The 21,792-nt window shown below is 41.9% G+C and overlaps 1 protein-coding gene across 4 annotated transcripts in view; it reads right to left on the minus strand.

Moving 5' to 3' along the window:
* The window catches only part of LOC144507892 (troponin T, slow skeletal muscle-like), a 69,986-nt gene that overhangs the window by 21,627 nt on the left and 26,567 nt on the right, over positions 1 to 21,792 (minus strand). For 2 of the 4 annotated variants that reach the window (XM_078235365.1, XM_078235363.1), the window contains exons 7-15: positions 18,629 to 18,640; positions 17,954 to 17,968; positions 16,289 to 16,310; positions 12,812 to 12,869; positions 9,612 to 9,728; positions 6,838 to 6,915; positions 4,587 to 4,700; positions 2,064 to 2,176; positions 1,551 to 1,641 (exon numbers count right to left, since the gene is read on the minus strand). In XM_078235365.1, the coding sequence (XP_078091491.1) occupies positions 1,551 to 1,641; positions 2,064 to 2,176; positions 4,587 to 4,700; positions 6,838 to 6,915; positions 9,612 to 9,728; positions 12,812 to 12,869; positions 16,289 to 16,310; positions 17,954 to 17,968; positions 18,629 to 18,640 (620 nt within the window). Of the gene's footprint in view, positions 1 to 1,550; positions 1,642 to 2,063; positions 2,177 to 4,586; positions 4,701 to 6,837; positions 6,916 to 9,611; positions 9,729 to 12,811; positions 12,870 to 16,288; positions 16,311 to 17,953; positions 17,969 to 18,628; positions 18,644 to 21,792 lie in introns of all 4 variants that reach the window. The other 2 variants (XM_078235364.1, XM_078235362.1) reach the window with 1 other exon arrangement.

Below are 21,792 nucleotides of genomic sequence, written 5' to 3' on the forward strand. Positions count from 1 at the left end.
CACTGTCAGGGAGGGTAGAGGAAGCAGATTAATTCTGCAGGAGTTTACAAAGGGGAATTACACACACAAGTGCAGTGATATATCCACTTGAAACAGAATCATGTACAGAGCTTTAGGAAAGAGCAAAGAACTGGAACTAATTTCAAAGGATCAGCACAGACACGGTGGACTGAATGGCCTCATTCTGTGTTGCAAGATTCTAATGCTTCAATAACTCTCAGATTTGCGATGCCTAACTAATGAATAAAACAATTTTTTCTATTACATTATCTAATAAGTAAACATGAAGTGCATCACATGGAAAGTGATCAATAGAAAATGTGCCACTGGAGGAATAGCAGCAACAGAGTCGCTACATCAATGTTTCTTTTGCCAAAGTCTAATTCCCATTACATACTGAGCTGTTATAAAAGGGAGACTGCATGACAGGCAGGGATTGGTTGGTTATTGGAGTACACAAGGTGCACTCTTGTAGTGTAAAACAGTCTCAGATTTTCTTGTGTTCGTACAATAGAATCATTTTCAGAGTGATTGAACAATTTACACTTCATTCAGTTACTGTACTAGACTTGAACCAGTGACTAAAGAAATGTGAAGTGAATGCAATACCACCCGAGCTATGAATGGAATAATCTTTTTAAAAAGTCAATGGAGCCGAATTCTAACCCTTAAATCTGAAAAAATGCCATAATCTGGTTGGATAGGTTAGGACAACTATCCTCTGACTGATAAAAGTTTTCTCTGCTTTGAAGGCAGACATATTATGATGCCACACAAATGAGGGAAATACTTTACGCAAGCATTTGTGGCCAGGCCATAATGGGTGAAGAGTTTGCCACTAGAATCTAGCATTGCCATGTGTGTGTGCGCGCATGTATTTGAAGGTTTACTTTTATTACAATAATTAATTGGCAAAGGAGGAAAATTCACAAGTTTGCAGCAAATCTACCCTCGTTGCATCAAATGAGATAGGCTCCCCATTTGTGCCTGTCAATAGCATGCAAATGCCTGGCCCTGGAATGGGTTCGCGAGCACATCTATGAAGTGGACAGAATTTCCAGCCAACCTACACAAACCCAACCCATTGACAGAAAACTGCTTGCAGAATTTCTGGAGAACTGTATCTAAAAACCCACCACCACATGTATTTCCTCAAGCTTACCAGTATAGTACATTACTGATCTCGTATTCATTACTTTTAGGCAATGTATGTGCTGCTTGGCGTTGCAATGATAAGCAGGCAACAAGGTCATTTATATTTGGGGAGAGTGGCAAGGATAGATAGACAGGCATGAATCATTCAGCCTAGTTATGGTAGGGCATCATTTATCACAACCTAACAAGCAGAAACTGAGTCTATTTGGCCCCTCAATGACTCAAATAATTAGGCAATAGAGTCGTGTTAAGTGGAATATTTTAAATGAGGACAATAATAGCTTCTGAGAACAGCACTGACAAAATGGGATGAATCACTATCTGCTGTGCTGCACAATTCTGTGATTCTAAAAAAGAACAGATGTCAGAACAAAGGATGTTAAAACTCTACATACTTCGTATTTCTGCCTCTTCAGTTTATCACATAGATCAAACTTCTCTCCCTCGAGTTGCAGCAGCCAATCTGCCAGTTCCTGTGCCTTCTCCCTAAATGTGACAAATAGTAAGATGAGTGCGTCTGTCGTTATATTCTCACATAGACACACATTGCCCTAAAATCAACCAATTGTAGTGAGAAATACTCCACATCTTTGCTCCGTCCTGTTGTGAGGTGCCCAAATTCCTCCAAAATAACAATAGCTTCTATTTTGGAAGGGGGGGTAACGATTAAAAAGATTATTTTTGCTCCTTGATTTGAGATAGCTGATCCCAGTATACAATACAGTACACAGCTGCCAGTCTTAAACACAGAGGGACCAGGAACATATTCACAAAATCAACTAACATTTGTCACAGTTAACAAACTGATAAAAGGTTAGCGGGGTCCTGGCAGCACTTATACAAGCTAGAATTCATCGCCATGGCAACTACTTTTGCAGCTACTGTAGATTTTACTCGCAAGCCCTTACTTGAGTTTATCATCACTGAGGTTCTCTGTATTAAGAGGTTTGCGCCTGTCTGCCAGAATCTTCTTTTTCTTTTCTCTCTCAGTTTGCTTCTTGCCACCTCTACGGTTTTCAGTCTAACAAAACAATAATTTGGCTGTAATTATTTTGCCATCACATCAGGCCCATTCCACTCACTTGATAAATAAAATCCTTAATTATCTACCAATTTATAGAAAATAATGATTCTCTCGAGCATTGCTAAATCCAAGCATGTGAATCCATAACACTACTAAATAAAAAGGAATTTACATGGTTCATGCAAGTAAAGTGTTGTACTATGTACTTCAATGACAGATGTTGGATAGAAAATACAATTGAGAAACAGGCTGAATATCAAAGGTTCAAAGGGAAATGAAGAGAAGCAAGGACTGAATATGAAAGGAGACTGGCAGCCAACATAAAACGCAACCTCAAGTCTGCTATAGGCACATAAATAGTAAGAGGCAAAGTCAGAGTGATTAGAGAGAAAAAAAAAAAGTTATTCATGCTTGGAGGCAGAGTACATAGCTGAGGTGTTAAATGAATATTTTATACCCGTTTCAACCACAGAAGCCAATGCTACCCAGGCCATGGGAAATGATTAGGGTAATTCAGACATGAGGAAGTTTTGTTTAAAATGGTAAAAAGTTATTATTGGATAGGCTGTCTGTATGTAAACATGGATAAGGAACCAGGAATGAATGAGATGCATTTAAGGAGACTGATGGAAGAGAGAGAGGAAATTGAGGAGGGACCGGTCATAATTTTTCAGTCTTCTTTGGACTTGGTGCCAGATGACTGGTGAATTGCAAAAAATGCTTTGAAGATCAGCCCAGCAACTACAGGGCAGTCAGTTTAACTTCAATGGTGGGGAAACTTCTATAAACAAAATTTGACAAAATCTATAGTCACATTGATAAACATGGGTCAATTCAAGAATTCCAACATTGATTCCGTAAGGGAAAATTGTATTCAATTAACGTGGAGTTTTTGATGAGGTAACCAAAAGGGTTGATGAGGGCACTGCAGTTGATGTGATGTACATGGACTGCCAAAAGGCATTTATAACCACACAACAGACTTGTGGTTAAAATTACAGCTCACAGAATAAAAGGGACAGTAGCAGCTTGGATGTGGGATTGGCTGAGTGACAAGAAACAAGGTAGTGGATGCTTTTAGGGCGGGAGGAAGGTTTGCAGTGGAGTTCCCCAGGGGAACAGTGTTGGTATCCTTGCCTTGATGTATATTAATGACCTAGATAGGGAACAATTGCAACATTTTCAGATGACAGAAAACATGGAAAGATTGTGAATTGTGAGGAGGATAGTGTAGAAGTTTAAATGGAAATAAGTTGGTGGAGTGCATGGACAGGTGGGCAGATGAAGTTCAATATGGAGAAATAGGGAACAATATGGAGGGCAGCATGGTGGCACAGTGGTTAGCACCGCTGCCTCACAGCACCAGGGACAAGGTTTGATTCCAGCCTTGGGTGACCATATGGAGTTTGCATGTTCTTCCTGTGTTTGCGTGGGTTTCCTCTGGGTGCTCCGGTTTCCTCCCACAGATCAAAGATGTGCAGGTTAGCTGGATTGGCCATGGTAAATTGCCCCTTAGTGTCAGGGGGACTAGCTAGGATAAATGCATGGGGTTAAGGGGACAGGGCCTGGATGGGATTGCGGTTGATGCAGACTCGATGGGACAAATGGCCTCTTTCTGCACTGTAGGGATACTATGAGAAACAACACAAAATAAAGGGGACAATTCTAAAGGGGGTGCAAAAACAGAGGGAACTGGGTGTATATTTGGATAGATCACTGAAGGTGGCATCTCAGGGTGAAAGAGCTGTTGATAAAGAATGCTGTATCTCAAGCTTTACTAATAGGGCTTATAGTACAAGATCTAGGAGGTTGTGTTAAACTTGCTTGAGATGCTAGTTTGGCCTCAATAGGAGTATTGAATTCAGTTCTGAGTGCCACACTTTAAGAAAGATGTGAAGGCACGGACAAAGTGCAGAAAATATGCACAAGAATTGTTTTAGTGTTAAGATACTTCAATTATGAAGATAGATTTCTTTGGAGAAAAGGTGGCTGAAGGGAGATTTGATAGAAGTATTCAAAATCAAGAGAGGTCAGGAGAGTTTAAGTAGGGAAAAACTGTTCTCACTCCTGAAAGGGTCAAGAACGAGAAAGCACAGATTTAAAGCAATCTGTAAAAGAAGCAAAAGCAACATGAGGAAAAATGTTTACATACAGTGAGTTATTAAGGTCTGGAATGCAGACACTGCCTGAGAGTGTGATGGAGGCAAGTTCAATCGAAGCATTCAAAAGGGATTAGATAATTCTCTAAGGAGGGCGAATGTGCAGAGTTAAGGGAAAGGGGGAAAGAGTTAAGGGAAAAAGGAATAACTTTGGGCGAGTTGCTGGTTTGGAGTTCCAGCCACAAGCCTGGTAGTCTCCTTCTGTTCAAAAACAACTGATTCGAGTGTTAAAATGCAACATCTAGTACCTTCTGTAGGTAGCCTCCATAGTGCAATGACATGTTAGACAGAACCTTCTTTTTCTTGAAATCCTCTTCTACTTTTTTCCGAAGTTCCTCCTCTTCTTTTCTTGCCTTTTCTTCCTATGGAGTCGACGATTTCAAATGTAAACAAAAACTGGAGTTAAAGTTTGGTGTTCTCATTGCAGAACTTTGCACAGCTCAAGTGCATTCAGGCAATTCCTGATCTGATCTGTGCTACCAGTGCACAAAGTTCCAGTCTGCAAATATTTCTATCATGTTGTTTGAACTTATGACATCTGGCTTGGTAATCTAGTCCGATAACCACCAGACTACCGCATCTCCCTTCGTCTGGAAACTTTAAAGATGGAAATTTTGCTGCGTAATCAACTTTTGCAATTACCTTTGATCATTCTGTTGGTTTTTGTACAGTGTTAACATCTGGAATTTTGGTTTAAATTTTTGTTATTTGTAGAAACTGTGGTCTGTAACTATAGTAAGCCAGGACATGAGAGTAAGGACCATATGGGTTACAACTGGTGAAAGGAAAGTTTAGGACACAAGTCAGGAAATATTTTTACGCACAAGTATGAGTAATCTCCAGAATGATCTTATTGGTTGGATAGAGGAGGAAGATTTGTTCAAAGTAGGCAAATCAGGTTCTGGATATGTGTATTTGACAGATAATTTAAGAAGTTCCTGTCCCTATCCATCTATAGTAGCGACCTTGTGAAGTTGTCAATAATACAGCATTTAAAGATGTGGAAAAGATTGAAAGGGTGCAGAGGAGATTTACAAGGATGTTGCCTGGATTGAGTGGCATGCCTTATGAGGATAGGCTGAGGGAGCTCGGTCTTTTCTCCTTGGAGAGACATAGGATGAGAGGAGACCTAATAGAGGTGTATAAGATGTTGAGAGGCATAGATCGGGTGGACTCTCAGAGGCTTTTTCCCAGGGTGGAAATGGCTGCTATGAGAGAACACAGGTTTAAGGTGCTGGGGGGTAGGTACAGGGGAAATGTTAGGGGGAAGTTTTTCACACAGAGGGTGGTGGGCGAGTGGAATCGGCAGCCGCCAGTGGTGGTGGATGCAAACTGAATAGGGTCTTTTAAGAGACTCTTGGATGAGTACATGGGACTTAATAGGATGGAGGGTTATAGGTAGGCCTAAAAGGTAGGGATATGTTCGGCACAATTTGTGGGGCCGAAGGGCCTGTTTTGTGCTGCAGTTTTCTATGTTTCTAAAGATTCCCGAGCTAAATCATGATGTTGCCATTTCTTTATTGTTTCTTTTCTCAGAATACAGAGGTTTCACAGGCATGAATTTGGAAGTGATAGAATACGGTTTGTTGTGTTTCATCAGGACACAATGTTCATCTACGCCATTAGAATTTGGATGTTCTATGTAATTCGGTAAAATTATTTGGGCTGCAATTTACTTTTCATTCATGTGTTGGTTGTAAAATTCTGCCTTTCAATTTAGCGGAAGAGCTTCTTTTGCTTATTTTATTCACCTGCCATTTTTATTAAATCCGGTAAATTTTAGGCAGTTTATTTGTATCCATTTCCAATGTGGTGTCATATTGGTATCACAATTCTGTCCAAATCCTAAGGAGAAAATTTCCTCCCAGTGTGTACCATAGATGTAATGACAATATTCCAGCAACAAAGGTGCAAACACAAAGGGAAGATTTATTGCGGAAAGTTAAAAAATATAAAGTATCAATTAGATTTTTGAAGAATAATTTCAGTTTAATGTATTTTTGTTTTAAAATTATTAAAATACAATTGTTGCCATACAGACGTTAAACTTCTATGACTTGCTGCACAAAAGCCTTGGAGACTGCAGGCTGGAGGTAGAGCTAGGGTACATTTCCACCTTTGGGCAAGGAAAAAATGCAAGGCTATAAGGAAAGAGTGTGACTAAGTTGATAGCTCTTCCAAACAGCAGATATACGCCTCCTTCTGTACTCTCAGATTCTATGATGCCTCCCTCAAGTGGCCATGCCAGAGGATGATCAGTAAACCATAGAAGCTTGTGTGTGTAAGGTAGCAAACATAACTTTATATAATCTTGCTTTTCCCAAACATTCACTCAAAGGGTCTGCTTAACAGCTTACATATGGTGATGAATGAGGATCAAAAACCTGTGCCAGTTTTTGCTTTCCCTTGAAATCTGACTGTGCTTTTAAGGTGAGACAATGCATCAATAATTGAAGCCAAGGCATATCTGGTCTCTGTACAGTGCTTCATGTAACTTACAACCACTCGGTTCAGTCGTTCCTTCTCCTTTTCAGCTCGAATTCTCTGTTGCTCAGACCTCTCCGCCCTCCGCTTTTCCTGTGAATATGGTAATAATGGTAAAAACATTGGGTACAAAACTGCTTCATAAGTTGTAATGTAGCAAAGGTATTTACTGGCCTACATCGCAACAGACACTGGACTTAACTGGACATAGGAGTGGCATTTCTGAAAAGGTGTGACCAGTTACTACATTAATACAAATCTTTCTATGGAAGAGCTGCCAGAGAGATATGGAAAATATTCCCACAGGAACTGTCAAGAAGCTTAAAAAGGAACTTCACGGAAAACTTTACATTGCACAAAGCTGACATTGTTATCAGCACATGACTTCCTAATAGAGTCTGAAGCACGACCTTTTGCAACACAGTCCCAGATTCCCCCAAAATTTGTCGATACTGGGAATTCTTAATCCCATTTTGAAAATCCATATGTTCAGTGGAATCATGTGGGTCTCCTTGTGCAGAGTTTGGGGGCATGAGGAGCATTTAATCAGCTTGGAGAATGGGTGTAGGGATTCCACAATTTTCCCACCTTCATTCTAATTAAGTCCATAGAGAGGGAAGGCCTGTGTACGACCTTTCCACCCTGCCACAAGGCCTTTAAGTGAACAATTAATGCTTTCATAAGGGCTTCATCCCACCGCTAATGGTATTTACCCAATGGCGGGCATGGGAATTCACCACACGTGTAGTACAACAAGCCCATGTGGGGCTGTTTGCAGACCCTTGGGGGCGAAGGGCCCCTCGTCAAAGGCAGTAAGCAGTCAGTGCCTGACTGAAGGATCTAGCATGGGAAAGTGTTTTGTTGGTGGGGTGGGGCGGCATGTGTCATTCTGGCAGAGGTCACCACCTCCCTGATGCCAGCCTCTGATTGGCTAACAGCTCTCGGTGGGCAGGGCTCAACCAGCAGCCCTTGAACCTGAGAGAAGGTCCACTGCTATCCTTTCAAGTGCTGACGTGAAACAAGATCTGGTGGGTCTTCCCAAAAAGAGGCAACAAGGGGCTTCCAGCACTCTCCAGACAGTGGCCGAGGACCCACTACCTCCACAAGATTCCATATCTAATTTGCCAGTTCCAAGAGACAGCTGTAGTCAATTATTTTTTTGTTTTAAAAACTGGGTGTAAAATTCAATATCGATGATGGTTGCTACTTTAAGATAGAGATAGATTAGAATCCATACAGTGCAGAAGCAGGCCATTCAGCCCATTGAGTCTGCACCAACTCTCCAGTGGAGCATCCCACCCAGGCCCTATCCCGGTAACCCCACACATTTACCCCACTAATCCCCTTAACCTACACATCTTTGGACACTGAGGGACAATTTAGCGTGGTCAATTCACCTAACCTGCACATCTTTGGACTACACCGTATGTGTACGTGCTCATCATCGTGCCCAGCAGCTGCTGAACATATGCAGCAGGAACAAAGCCCACAAAGTTATTGATTAAATTACTGCCATAAAATATACCAGAATTTTAAAAACACCATAGTGTCAGAGGATCGTAATCTGTTCAGCAAGAATTGTTTCATTTGGGGGTGGTTCGCAATATTTGTGATCATACTTTTTTTATATCTGTCTGTGTGGAGTTTGCACATTCTCCTCGTGTCTGCATGGGTTTCCTCCGGGTGCTCCGGTTTCCTCCCACAGTCCAAAGATGTGCGGGTTAGGTTGATTGGCCATGCTAAAATTGCCCCTTAGTGTCCTGAGATGCGTAGGTTAGAGGGATTGGTGGGTAAATATGTAGGGGTATGGGGTAGGGCCTGGGTGGGATTGTGGTCAGTGCAGACTCGATGGGCTGAATGGCCTCTTTCTGCACTGTAGGGTTTCTATCATATATATCTGGCATCTGCAATAGAACATAATTCAGACTGCTTGATAAAACATTTATCAAGTATCCTTTGGAAGGAAAAAAAAGAGAAAGCTTCAACCTAGCTCTTCACATGGGAATGGGCTCACAGCACCAAACACTGATGCAAGTTTGGATCTTCAGATAATGTTTGATGCCATTTGTATTGAGGCTGCCAAGACATTGGTGAGAATGATCAAAACCTAAACACTGCTGCCATCTGCCTTAGCATGCTGTAGGGTTGGTTACAACTTAATGCTAAATATCAAATTCTCTGCATAAACCCTGCTTACTCGATAGGTCAGCAAATTGAGCATCGAGTCCAGGGTCCAGTGGTAGACCCGCTACGCTCAATTCTCTGATTTGTATTTTATCCAAATGACACTCAGAACCAATATCAAAGACTCTGTAAATTAAGCTTCCAATTTTTCAGACTAAACCAGGGCGTAAAAGGGACACATTTAAATGACAACTTGACTCAGCTTGAAATGTCACTCAGAATAATTCAGCATGCATGTTGTTCTTTGCAAACATATAGACCAAAAAAAAAACCACTATTTAAGATCTCTAAACAAGGAGGACAAATTACAATTCCAAGGTTTTATAGGATAGCTACTCTAAAATTTCTAAGGAACAGACAACCTCTACACTTGATAATTACGTACATTTACTGAGCAATCATTTTAAAAAGTAGCACTATTGGACACTGGCCGGAATTCTCCGGCCATTCACGTCCCGCCGTCGCTGCCAGCGAGTAAGGATAAATTGGCCTTCAGCCAAATGTCCATTCATTGCATCGGTACTAGAGAATCTCAGCTACGGGTGAGATTGGATAGAGCAGCCCATTAGTTTTATTATAGATATAGCCTTTGCACCAAACCGTACAATTCTGTCTTTCAAAGCAATGAGATCTTCTTCTTCCTTTTTTCTCCTCTCAAAATGGGCTTCGATGAGAGTTTGCAACTCCAATAGATCCTTTTCCATACGCTTTCTCTGAATGTCCTAGAGGCACAAAGAAGAAACGTTACACCGTTGATGGTAAAGAGTATGGTATAATTGCATCAGCATGATATGCAAGTCATTTGTATCTTGAGGCTGTGGGTGCAATTCTCCAAAAAAGTGACTTAAGTGTCACCTCTGGCAGAAAACTTGGTGCGATTCCTGTTGCGTTTTTTTTGGAGGTGGGGGGAGGAGGGTGGATTCACACCGTGAGTGGAATTGGGGCCTAATGACCCTGGCAAGGCCAGCTCCTTAGAGATGGGGGTTCCCTTGGTGCCCCAATCTCAAATTGAGGTTAATGATCACCCCCACAGTGCCTGGCATCACTCCCTAACCCCACCCTCAGGCCATGTCCCCGACTGCCCAGGGGCTGCAATGGCCTCTGGGCCCCCTGACGTGGTCATCATGTCTGGTCTCCATTTGTGGAGACCAGTAGCAATTCCCACCAGCTTTACATCATGCCGGTGGGTGGGAACACATGATGTTCCCAGAAGGTTTGGTGTTTAGCCAATTTTGCATATTTATATCCATGGTAATCGGGTTTATTCCCTCGTAATACAACTTAGAACAGTACAGCACAGAACAGGCCCTTCGACCCACGATGTTGTGCCGAGCTTTATCTGAAACCAAGAGCTTTATCTGAAACCAAGTGTGAGCCTGATTATGTCTGCCTGGCGGGCCTGGGAAGATCACAAACTGTTTTGTGCCCATTGCAAATGCCATTTTAGGGCTCTTGCTGAATTTTCCCAATATAGTGTGATGTGGTTTGGAGAATCACCCCGAGTCTTAGTTGCCCATTGCAGTGCCAATTCTACAAAATGATATGCTCAGCATGGAGTCTCACCCAGCAGGAGAGCTTGTTGGTAACTGCAGCACAACTGCAATGGATGAAAAATCATAGTTAAAATTCCTGCTATGTGTTCCTAGTGAGAGTGTTATTGTGTAAAATTCTCCTTCAGATCCCTTTTCTAACATGAAGAGGTTTGGTACAATATGTGGTAATATGGTTTTCAACCTAAATTCTAACTGTCTCCATTACAATCTGTTCCTGTACAATTATTTTGAATAGAATTGAAAATACGACATCAGTTAATATGCTACAGCAATATTGTTCTTTCGCTTCAAGGGAATCCAGTTCTTTTAGGTCATCTTTAAACTGCATTATCTTGTCGTGAATAAAGATATAACATGGGCTCTGCTTTGAAATTAATTAGACTTAATTAGAGGTTTGATCCCAGGAGGAGATGAAAATTGTTAGTGCAAAAAGAAAATACTACAGAAGCTGGAAACCTGAAACAAAACCAGAAAATATTCAGCTGGCCTGGTGGCATCTGTGGAGAGAAGCAGAGTGAAAAGACAGAATTTTATCATCCTAGTATTCCGATCAACAGATACCATTTCCAGATGGTATTTGAGGTCTGCCACTTGTGTGATCTTACTGGAGGTGGCCACTTAACAGGCCATTATTACCAGGAGCCCTGTCCAATTAAAGGACAGACTGCAGCTTGGAATGGCAGGAGGGAAAACGGTGGAGCCTAAGGTCGAGACTCACCAGGAGAGGTGGGCACACCTGATGTAGGAGGAAGATAGTGGAGGCATGTCAAGAAGATGTCCTCTGAGCACATCAAAATGCATAAAAATAAGTGTGGTTACAGCGGCCCACGAGATGGCTTGTGATGGTAAATGCCGCCCTCTGGTGGGGAAATTGTGGTTGGAGGGGGGTGGGGGGCAGAGAGAGACAAAGGAGACACCTCTCTCTTTCACTGAAAGGCTGCCTCAAGCTATCTGCTGGGCTTCAGCCTCAGATGGGAAGATTTTTGTAGTATCGCCAACGTGCCCACAGGTGGCCACTAAAAATGCCACCAACTGGCAGCAGCAGGTAGTCATCACTTGCCAGTGCAAGTGTGACCCTGCCTCTGGCAGGATTGCTTGCGGGGGTGTGGGGGGGGGGCGGGGGGGGGGGGCTGAGATGTGTCAGGTAGCCGACTTAATGTGCTACTTCAATAAACTCCTCCATCTTCAAAACCACTTCCACGCAGCTGATAAGATTTCACCCCACAATTCAAGTCGACGATCTTTCATCAGAACTGCAAGATGTAACCAGTTTTAAATATGCACAGAGGCAGGGATAGAAGGGGAGTGGAAAAAGAGAGCAAAAAGCAGCTCCATGATGGGATGTATGGCAGGAGACATTAAATAACAAAAGGGATGATGGTAAGGCCAAAGGCGATTGTGGTGGAACAAGTAAAGAAATGGTCCTCGACCAGGTGTAAACAGCACATACAGAATAGTATTTGTGGTGGCACTTTGGTTCAGTTGGTTTTGGAGTCAGTGGTCAACGGTTCGAGCCCCAGTCCTAGAAGGAATGCTCCAGCGGCAGATAGTTCAAGAAGAGACTTTTAGATGACTCGCAAGTTCAAGTGTCCAGCATTTCTCCCCCTCAAACAAAATGACCAAAAAGAGACCAGTTGTTAATTTACCCATTTTGCTGCTTCAGAGACTTTGTCAGATGCAATTAGCTGCCATTGTTGCTAATATAATGGTAAGATTACATTTCAAAAGTCAGTCGTTGATTACGAAGCATTCTGGGACAACTTGGGAATGCTAATAAGGTGTGATGTTAATGTACTTTTTAAAAATGATTTTTAGACATCAAATAAATAATACAATATCAGTTGATATCTACTTCAATTGTCTTATTACTCCAAAAGAAAGCCAATGATCTGCAAGTTATTTTCAAATCTTTAATTATACTTTTTAAAAAATACTTTGAATGTTGCAGTTGTGATCTTCAAAAATCGAAAGTGAATAAATCAATATCAGTTTTCAAGTCTAAGGGTAAATTATTTTGAAGTTCTTCTGTCTAAATCAGAGCCTTAATTGACTAGATTACAAGCTGAGGAATTGAGCACTCCCAGTTCTCAGTTCATCCAGGCTAATCGCTGGAAAACTGGGAGCACTGGAATTCATCCAGATGGACATCAATTCCCAGTTTTCCTGATCTGGTGTTCTTGTAAGTGGAAAAACCACACAGGCAGCATCAATCAGAATATGTACTGACATGAATCAAAGCAGAATATACTTGCATCAAAGTCAACTTTTTCACCATCAGGAATTTTGGGAGCAAGGTTTGGCACAAATAACCTGAGAGAGAGAGAGACACACACATACAGAATTAAATGTTAATTCCGAATTTCTGCATTGACAATATGTAGTGAGCCATAAAGAATGTGATAAGAAGGTGAGCCTGTCACTAATCCTGCAGCCAAAATACTACAGTGCACAATGGCAGCAACATGCATTTTTAATATTGCAGACAATGAGTGTCATAGCAAAAACTGACACTGAGCCGAAGAAAGAGACATCAAAAACTAAATTGAAAGGTTAGGCTTTAAAGGAGAGCTAAGAATGAGGAAAAAGAGAGATGGATATTCCAGAGTTTAGTGCATTTCCAAGTCAGGATGGTTTGTGGGTTGCAGGGAAACTTGTAGGTGGTGGTGTTCCTATTTATTTGCTGCCCTGGTCTTTCTAGATGGAGGTCACATGTTTGGAAGATGCTGTCAAAGGAGCCTTGGTGAGTTGCTGCAGCTCATCTTGTAGATGGTACACACTGCTGCCAGAATGTGTCCTTAGAACACAGAACATTACAGCGCAGTACAGGCCCTTCGGCCCTCGATGTTGCGCCGACCAGTGAAACCAATCTAAAGCCCATCTAACCTACACTATTCCAATATCATCCACATGTTTATCCAATGACCACTTAAATGCCCTTAATGTTGGCGAGTCCACTACTGCTGCAGGCAGGGCATTCCACGCCCTTACTACTCCTTGGTGGAGGGAGTGAATGTTTAAAGTTGTAGATGGACAGGCAATCAAGCGGGCTGCTTTGTCCTGAATGGTGTTGAGTTTCTTGAGTGTTGTGAAGCTTCACTCATCCAGGCAAGTGAAGAGTATTCCATCACACTCCAGACTTGCGCCTTGAAGATGGTGGACAGGCTTTACTGAGTGAGGAGGTGAGTCATCTACCTCAGAATTCAGTCTGGTTTAGTCTGAAACAATAGTCAGGCAGAGGAATAGAATCAGTTGTGAGGGAGTGTAGCTTGTGACTGGAACTAATCCCCTCAAGGAGGAACTTTGGCTTAGAGTATTGGATGTCAGATGAACAATCTGAAAATACATAAGTCGTGATTGAATGGCAGAGCAGACTCATTGGGCTGAGTGGTCTAATTCTGCTCCTATGTCTTATGGTTATGGTCTTATAGTGGAGGATTCAACTGTAAGGTTTAAATGGCTGTTATGAGGGTACATGAGGAGGTGGAGGTGTTGTTGAAAGACTTCACTGAGGGACAATATGTAGATGAGAAATAGGAGGGGATAAAGAACAGATCCTATGATGAATTCAGCGGTAGCTGTATGGGTTTGGGAGGAGAAGCTAATGCAAATGATTCCCTGGCTACGACTAAATAGATAAGAGTGGAACCATGTAGGAACACTCAACTGGACAATGGAGGAGAGGTATTGGAGGAGGATATTCTTGTCAATTGCATCAAAGGGAGCAGAGAAGTCAAGGAAAAGGAGGGATTGTTTACTTCTGCCACATTTTGCCAGGATGAGTAAGTTATCAGTTATAAAGCGGCTGACTGCAGACTTGTGTAGGCAGCCTAGCAAGTCATTCGCAAGAGGCAATTAGGGGTGGACCACACCTACTGACAACACCCAAATCCCATGAAAGAATAAATATTAAAAATCTCACCTAGAAAGGTGTTGAGGATCATGGTGGTCTGTTGCATTACATGGCACCGTGAAAGGGCATTCATATCCATGGGCTAGAGATCAGCAATATAGGCCTTTGATCAGAGGATTAAGTGGAGGAAGAGGGGGAGGAGGACATCCTCGCCTCAGAAGAAGGTGGGTGACAATGCAAGACATTGAGGGGCAGGCTCGGGTACTCATGGAGCGATCCATAGAGGACATCATTGTCCTCACGGATCACTTAATTCAGACAATGTTCTCCTGAGGGGTTTGAGGATCTCACTGCACCTTCAGCAGCAACTGTCTGGCAGTACATTGACAGGTAACCAATATACACCGCATTTCTTGCAAGGGAAGTAGGGCAGTATGGTGGCACAGTGGTTAGCACTGCTGCCTCACAGAGCCAGGGACCCAGGTTCAATTCCAGCCTCAGGTCAATGCCCGTGTGGAGTTTGCATGCTCCCCCAGTGTCTGCGTGGGTTTCCTCCGGGTGCTCCGGTTTCCTCCCACACTCCAAAGATGTGCGGGTTAGGTTGATTGGCCATAGTAAATTGACTCTAGTGTCAGTGGGATTAGCAGGGTAAATAAGTGGAGTTATGGGAATAGGGCCTGGGTGGGATTGTGGTCAGTGCAGATTCACTGGGCCGAATGGCCTCCTTTTGCATTGTAGGGATTCTATGAAGTTACAATAATGAATCAAATCTACATGGATGCCCCTCACCAATGAGAGAATGTCAAGGGCAGTTGTTGACATTGGCTGGCATCACAATGGCTAAGTTCTACACCATCAGCACCCCGGGGTTAATCAGTGTTTAAGGATTAATCTTGAGATGCCCTGTGACAGAGGGAGTTCAATTGCATGTTGAGGCTGGAAATTACTCAAACAATTTAATCTCATGTTCAGCCAAAGCCCAGCTATTAGGTCAAGCATGCACCGGAGGGGAGACTCAGTACATGCAGATATGATTGCTGGACCAACAATATAACACAAACTCCATACTGTGCACAACAAAGTCCCATGTGTACAGACCGGTGTACAGTGACAACAGTCTACCACTTTCACAACAGGTGCTCATGGTCTTTAGGTAGCCCACTCTGAGAAAAACTTGGAAATGTTCTGCCAGTCTGATGGTATCCGGCATATTAAACAAAGTTACATAAATAATAAGGGAATACAGGTACAGTATCTCAAAATCTGACGATCCAAATTAATGGTGTCCAGACTTGTTTGTTTTAAGTTGGTTATATAAGAAATTTGATTGCTATTGAATGAGAAAATATAACTCACTGGCTCATTTGGCTGGTTGCTGCATTGACATGATGGCGTCCAGGCTTTGCACACCTGTCGTTTCACACCTGTTGTTTCCCGCGCTCCGAGGAGTCAGAGCAACTTGACCCCACCTGACCCAGCTTTGGAAAAGTTGAGGGAGTTGCATCTCTGTTAAACCTCCATCCCGAGTGCTCCAGTGGCCCAAAGCCAACACAATTTTTAAGCTGCGGCCTCGCCAAAGCATATCCAGCTTCAGGGCAGCTAACGCTTAGATGCGATCGCTGTCAATCTTTATCTAATTGCACTGCAGATACTGTGAAATACCTCAGGATCATTTCTCGAAAACTGGCAAGATCTGAAATCTGGTATGGACTCCCATGTTGAGACTGCCAGTTGAGATCCTCTAAATTGTATCTTGAATCAGGGAGGTGACTGAGCACTTGCAATTCTCTGCCTGAACCTGCTTCCTTCCCGACAGGTTTCACAAGACGTTTTAATACTATTTAGCTTATGTTCTATAAATTATCACATTATGACTTACTTTGGTTTAGGCTTTGCTTCTTCTGTAACAAAGAGAAAAAAATAATCAACTAGCATATTAATAAATGCATGATGCTTGACTATTATGAAGAAAATCTAGTTTTAGCTCATTCCAAATACATACAGAATTAGCCTACTACTTGATCTCAAAATTTTACAAATTCACAGATTTTAAACTTAGTGAGATTAAATGCTAATTGTTCCAAATTTGATACACACGTTATATGATCGTGCAGTGGTTATCTCACCAGACCGGTAATTCAGAAGTCTAGGCTAATAACCCAGAGAGCAAGTTCAAATCCCACCAAGGTAGTCTGAGGATTTGAATTTTTTTTTAAAAATCTTAAATTAATAAAACCGGGATCAGTTTTGGAATTGTTGGAAAAACCCAACTCAATACACCTTGGGCTCTATTCATATACCAGACCTTGATCTTTTGTTGGCACAAGGCAAACAATTCTTTCTGGCAAATTATTTCTAAAAATGTGTGTTGCTGATATTATGGGCGGGATTTCCTAGCCACTTCTGCTGCCAGGATTGGTCTGTCCTACCAAAGTTGATGCAACTTTGGGTGCCACGGCAAGGCTGCAAAATTTAAAAGGCAGATTTCAGTTAAAGACCAGAAGCCTGACCCTAAGCCTACTTCTAAATGGTCCATTTCTAGCATCACCCGAGATCAGAAGGTGGATGGGTGATCAACCTGACACAGCAGTTGGTTTAAATATGATAACAAGCTACAAGTGTCACTGTCACTCCAATTTTTGCCTTTGGTTGACAGAGTTCCCCAAACATCATAAAACCTGGCAAATTCATCTAAATGAGGATGGATGGATTTAGGTGACAACGACCTTCCAAATCAGAAGGTCATTTCAAGGAGACTCCCTGTGACTTTCCCCACAAGGCTTACAATCCCATCATTTAGCCTCTGACCACCCCTTCCTCCTTCATGCCCAGAGTCTTTCTCCTCATGTGGAGGGTGGGGCATAAGTCAAAGTTACAATTGCCCCATCACCATGAGCTACCAACCTCCTCCCCACCGCCACAGTCGTCAGACCACCTGAAGACCCAAGTCAAAACTAATTCAGATGTTTATGAAGGATCCTTCTTTTCTATGCAACAACACATTATAACTCCCCAACTTCAAAAGTATTTTAATTGCATGTGATCTTTTCATTTCCAAAATCAAGCATTCTTTGAAGAAGGGAGAAATTAGGGCCAGTTTTGTATTGTAGACCTATTTCACTAGGAAAAGGTCAAGTCTGTTTTATATGTCACCTCGGCACCTGACAGACAGAGCAGAAATATTCCTATTAGTCTTGATTGGATTGCCACTCAGTTCTCTGTGGAGCCCAACCAAATGTATCACTTTGGACCAGTGGTCCTGAAACAAACAGCCTACTTGACCTGATGTTTAATGCAGCCATTCCTAGGTTTTCTAGCTTACTCACTCATACCCTGTATCCAAATGAAAATGATAAATCAATTCTGATTTGATTTTCATTTACAGAAGTCTTTCAATTGTCCACAACTACTCATCACCATACCAAAGCTCAAAAGTAATCTCCAATATTAACTTCTTGAAACCCTATTGTCATTAAAAAAGAGACCGCAGTCCATGCAAATACCATTAAATGAAACAAAAATGAGCCAATAAAATTTAATATACCTTCTTCTGCTTCTCCTGCTAAAGAGAGAAAAAAAATGATTTATGAAATCAGCAAAAATTGGATAATTTTAAATTTTAACCACTAGGCAATTGTGAATCAGCTGCTAATTTTACACCCAATTAAGTCAATGGAAAAGATGATCGGATGGGCGTAAAATGGGCACTAGATTTGCTAGCACCCCACAATAAGTTAAAATTATGCCCATGGCATCCAAATATCCGTTGACTTTAGCGGGACTGGGATTTTTTAAAATGGCAATTTAATGCAGAAAAACATAAATGGTAGCATTGTTTTAAACTTAACAGGTTTGGCAAATCTAAGCAACAAAAGTTGCATGTGAATCAATACACATCAATTACAGTTTGTAATAATTGCAAATGTTATTAAATTTTGCCACAACCCCATTGTTCCAGTAGGGAGCTACACTTCAAAAGGAAGAATGGTTTGGTGTTAGTACTTGCACACTGTAGCTCTGATCCTCCTAACACGTTAACCACATCTTATTGGCAGTGTGAGAAGGTAATATTCATCCTGTATTTTTCCAATTAAGTACATAGTTGTACTTAATCCATACATTGCTCAAATGTTTGCTGCTGAGGAAGAGAGCGCCTTTATTTGGGCAAAGCAGAAAGTTTAATAAACTTGAATTCAGAAAATAAATAATAATAACCCACCTTGAGGAGCTTCTGCTTAGTGGATGAAAATTGAAGAAATGAAAAAGAATTGAGTTAAACAGCAAGGTACAGGACAAATTAATAGCTTTTTAAATTTCATTCATCTGTTATAGGCAGCGTTGACTGTACCAGCAATTATTGTCTATCCCTAGTTGTCCCTGAACTGAGCGACTTGCTTCATTTTCATGGCACATTTTAAGAGTCGACCACATTGCTGTGGGACAAGAGTCACACGTAGGACAGACCAGGTAAGGATGGCAGTTTCCTTCCCTGAAGGACGTTGGTGAGAATGCAAGTGTGAAATTATCATAGAATCCCTACACTACAGGAAGCAGCCATCAAGTCAGCACTGTCAACAGTCCCACCCAGGCCCTATCCCCCTAACCCAACATACTTACCCCGCTAATCCATTTAATCTACGCATCCCAGGACATTAAGGGTCAATTTAGCTTGGTGAATCATCCTAACCCACACATCTTTGGACTGTGTGAGGAAACCGGAGCACCCGGAGGAAACCCACGCAGACACTGGGAGAATGTGCAAACTCCACACAGACAGTGACCCAAGCCAGGAACCTAACCCAGGTATCCTGGAGCTGTGAGGCAACGGTGCTAACCACTGTGCCACCGTGCCACCCTTTTTCTTATTTTTTTTAAAAAGAACATGAAGTAATCAAGTTAATGAGCACCGCTGAAAAAGTCCTCTATATCCATATATCGTTCCTTGCACGATTTTGTAATTTAATTTAGCAATGTCACTTATACCGCTATTCTTCAGTGAGTTTGTAACGCTGATCCTGTCTGGGCATTTAACTAGTTGATCTCTTCCAATAAAGCCATCCCAACATTCTTAACAATCCTAGTATTTCCTCTCACAGGAGGTCTGTGTTGTAGGTGGCTACAGTAAGAAGTCTAACAACACCAGGTTAAAGTTCAACAGGTTTATTTGGTAACAAAAGCCACTTGCTTTCGGAACAGGCTGTCCCTTCGTCAGGTGGGTGGGAGTTCTGATTACAAACAGGGCACAAAGACACAAACTCAATTTACATGAATAATGATTGGAATGTGAGTCTTTACAGCTAATCAAGTCTTAAAAGGTACAGACAATGTGAGTGGAGGGAGCATTAAGCACAGGTTAAAGAGATGTGTATTGCCTCCAGACAGGACAGCTAGTGAGTGTAGGTGGCTGACATGATGGGATTAGACATGGTTAATCATCATCCACTGGGTAAACATAGGAAAACACAAACTTCCACAGTATTGTTTGAATAGACGTGTGAAACAGGACTAAAGATCATGTGTTAACCATGTGGGAGGATGATAGGAGGATAATTGAGTGAATGGTGATTTCTGTATTTTCCCCCCTAATTCCTTCATTTACCATTGCTGTCTCCCTCTCTTTCTCTCGTCTCCTGAAATTTCTCATTGCCTCAATGTCTTTGTTCCTTTCTGGTCTTTGTCTCTTGGAATCTGTCGTCCTTCACCTTTTTTTTTCCTGGCCATTTTCTTCCTTTTCTCTGTGTCTCCAAATCCAGATAGTCCCCCCCTCTTCCCACCCATACAGGGTGAATTCAGTGCAAACATGCTTCCAGATGGAATCTTGCTCACTAAAATTGCCCAACCTTCTCATCTGATCCTCAAATAGGCTCCTGCATGGGGAAAATTCCATGCAAGATTTTGGCTTGACTGAATCTATCATTAAATGAGCGTTGAATGGCATTTTCTGGTGCGCTAAGGAAACTGAGTAAACAGAAATAGGCTTCTAAATTGCTCATCAAGCTTTGTATTTAATGTAATCTTTGTTTGCAGGTTTGGAGATGCAGTTGTAGGCCTGATGTTTGGATTTGCCAGTCAGGAAATCAGAAGGCGCTGTCCACAATTTCACATCCATGCAAAATTAGAAGGAAAGATTAATGCATCAAGTGCCGCGATTTCTCAGTACGCACAGCCGACAGACAAGGCTTCTTGCAGGCCCTGCCAAAATGGAGAGAGGGTGAAGAAATCGGCTCTCTATAATCATAATAGTTGATAGCCTTCAACCTAGATATACTAGCCTGTTAACCAAACAGCCTTGACCCAAAAATATGTATGGTAATCAGAGCATATTGTTGGTGACGGGGTCAACCCTAGTTGTTGACCATGTCTTTAGAATCTGTAAAGCTCCCACAGGGTGTATGCAACAGGCCCCTTTTGCCAACCTCTTACATAATTAAAAATTATAGAGAAATATTATCTGAAAAGCCAGTCTCAGGATATAGGGCGAATCATTTAGGACTGAGACGAGGAGAAATTTCTTCACTCAAGGGGCTTGCTGTCATCATGGTTGTGGATACCAGTGTTCAAAGGAACTTGCAAATTGTCACAGTGGATCTATCCTTAAATAAATTACTAGGATTTCTGAGCCACTGCCATTGGGGAGTGGCAATGACGCTGTGAAGTACAAACCTACAGCCCTGCATTCATCCTTCCACCACTCCACCATTGCCCTTGTTGTTGCCCATCAGCCAACCAGCCTAGACTGCTGCCACTCATGGTGCTGCAGTCTGAAGCTGGGCATTCTAAGGCTAGAGCTGCACAAGTCCATCCTTCAAGGGTATCTGCTGCCTCCCCCTCTAACAATCAACAGCCTTTCACCTTTGGAAATCCAAATACGTTACATCTACTGGTTCCCCTTTATTCGCCTTGCTGGTTACATCCTCATAGAACTCTAACAAGTTTACTAAACATGATTTCCCTTTCACAAAACTATGTTTGGCAAATCTATACACCAGAAGTATACTAAGTAGGCAGATTGTATTACGCTTTTCTCACTGTCTTTTCACTTCTTAACATTTTAAAGTGCATTGAACATTCACTGTTTTAGTCATAAAATAGTTCATCAATTTTAATCCCTACATTGGCACTTAAAAATGAATAAGGGATTGACTAACAATACTTAGATCAAACAATTAATACCTTGTCTCTCCCTGGGTGTGTCGCCCACACTAGTCTGTAGCCCCAATGCGACTTCAAATTTTATCCACACTCTGATATCCAGTAAGATAGCTCCCAGTCTTTAGCTTTGTGGACAAGCCATGTTAAGACTTGCAAAATAAGCTATTCTAAGTATTTATTAACAGCAATACAAATTCGACTTAACTCAGAAATTACTATCAGAAATCAACC

Source organism: Mustelus asterias, chromosome 19 (assembly GCF_964213995.1).
Source record: "Mustelus asterias chromosome 19, sMusAst1.hap1.1, whole genome shotgun sequence".
NCBI classification, from domain to species: Eukaryota; Metazoa; Chordata; class Chondrichthyes; order Carcharhiniformes; family Triakidae; genus Mustelus; species Mustelus asterias.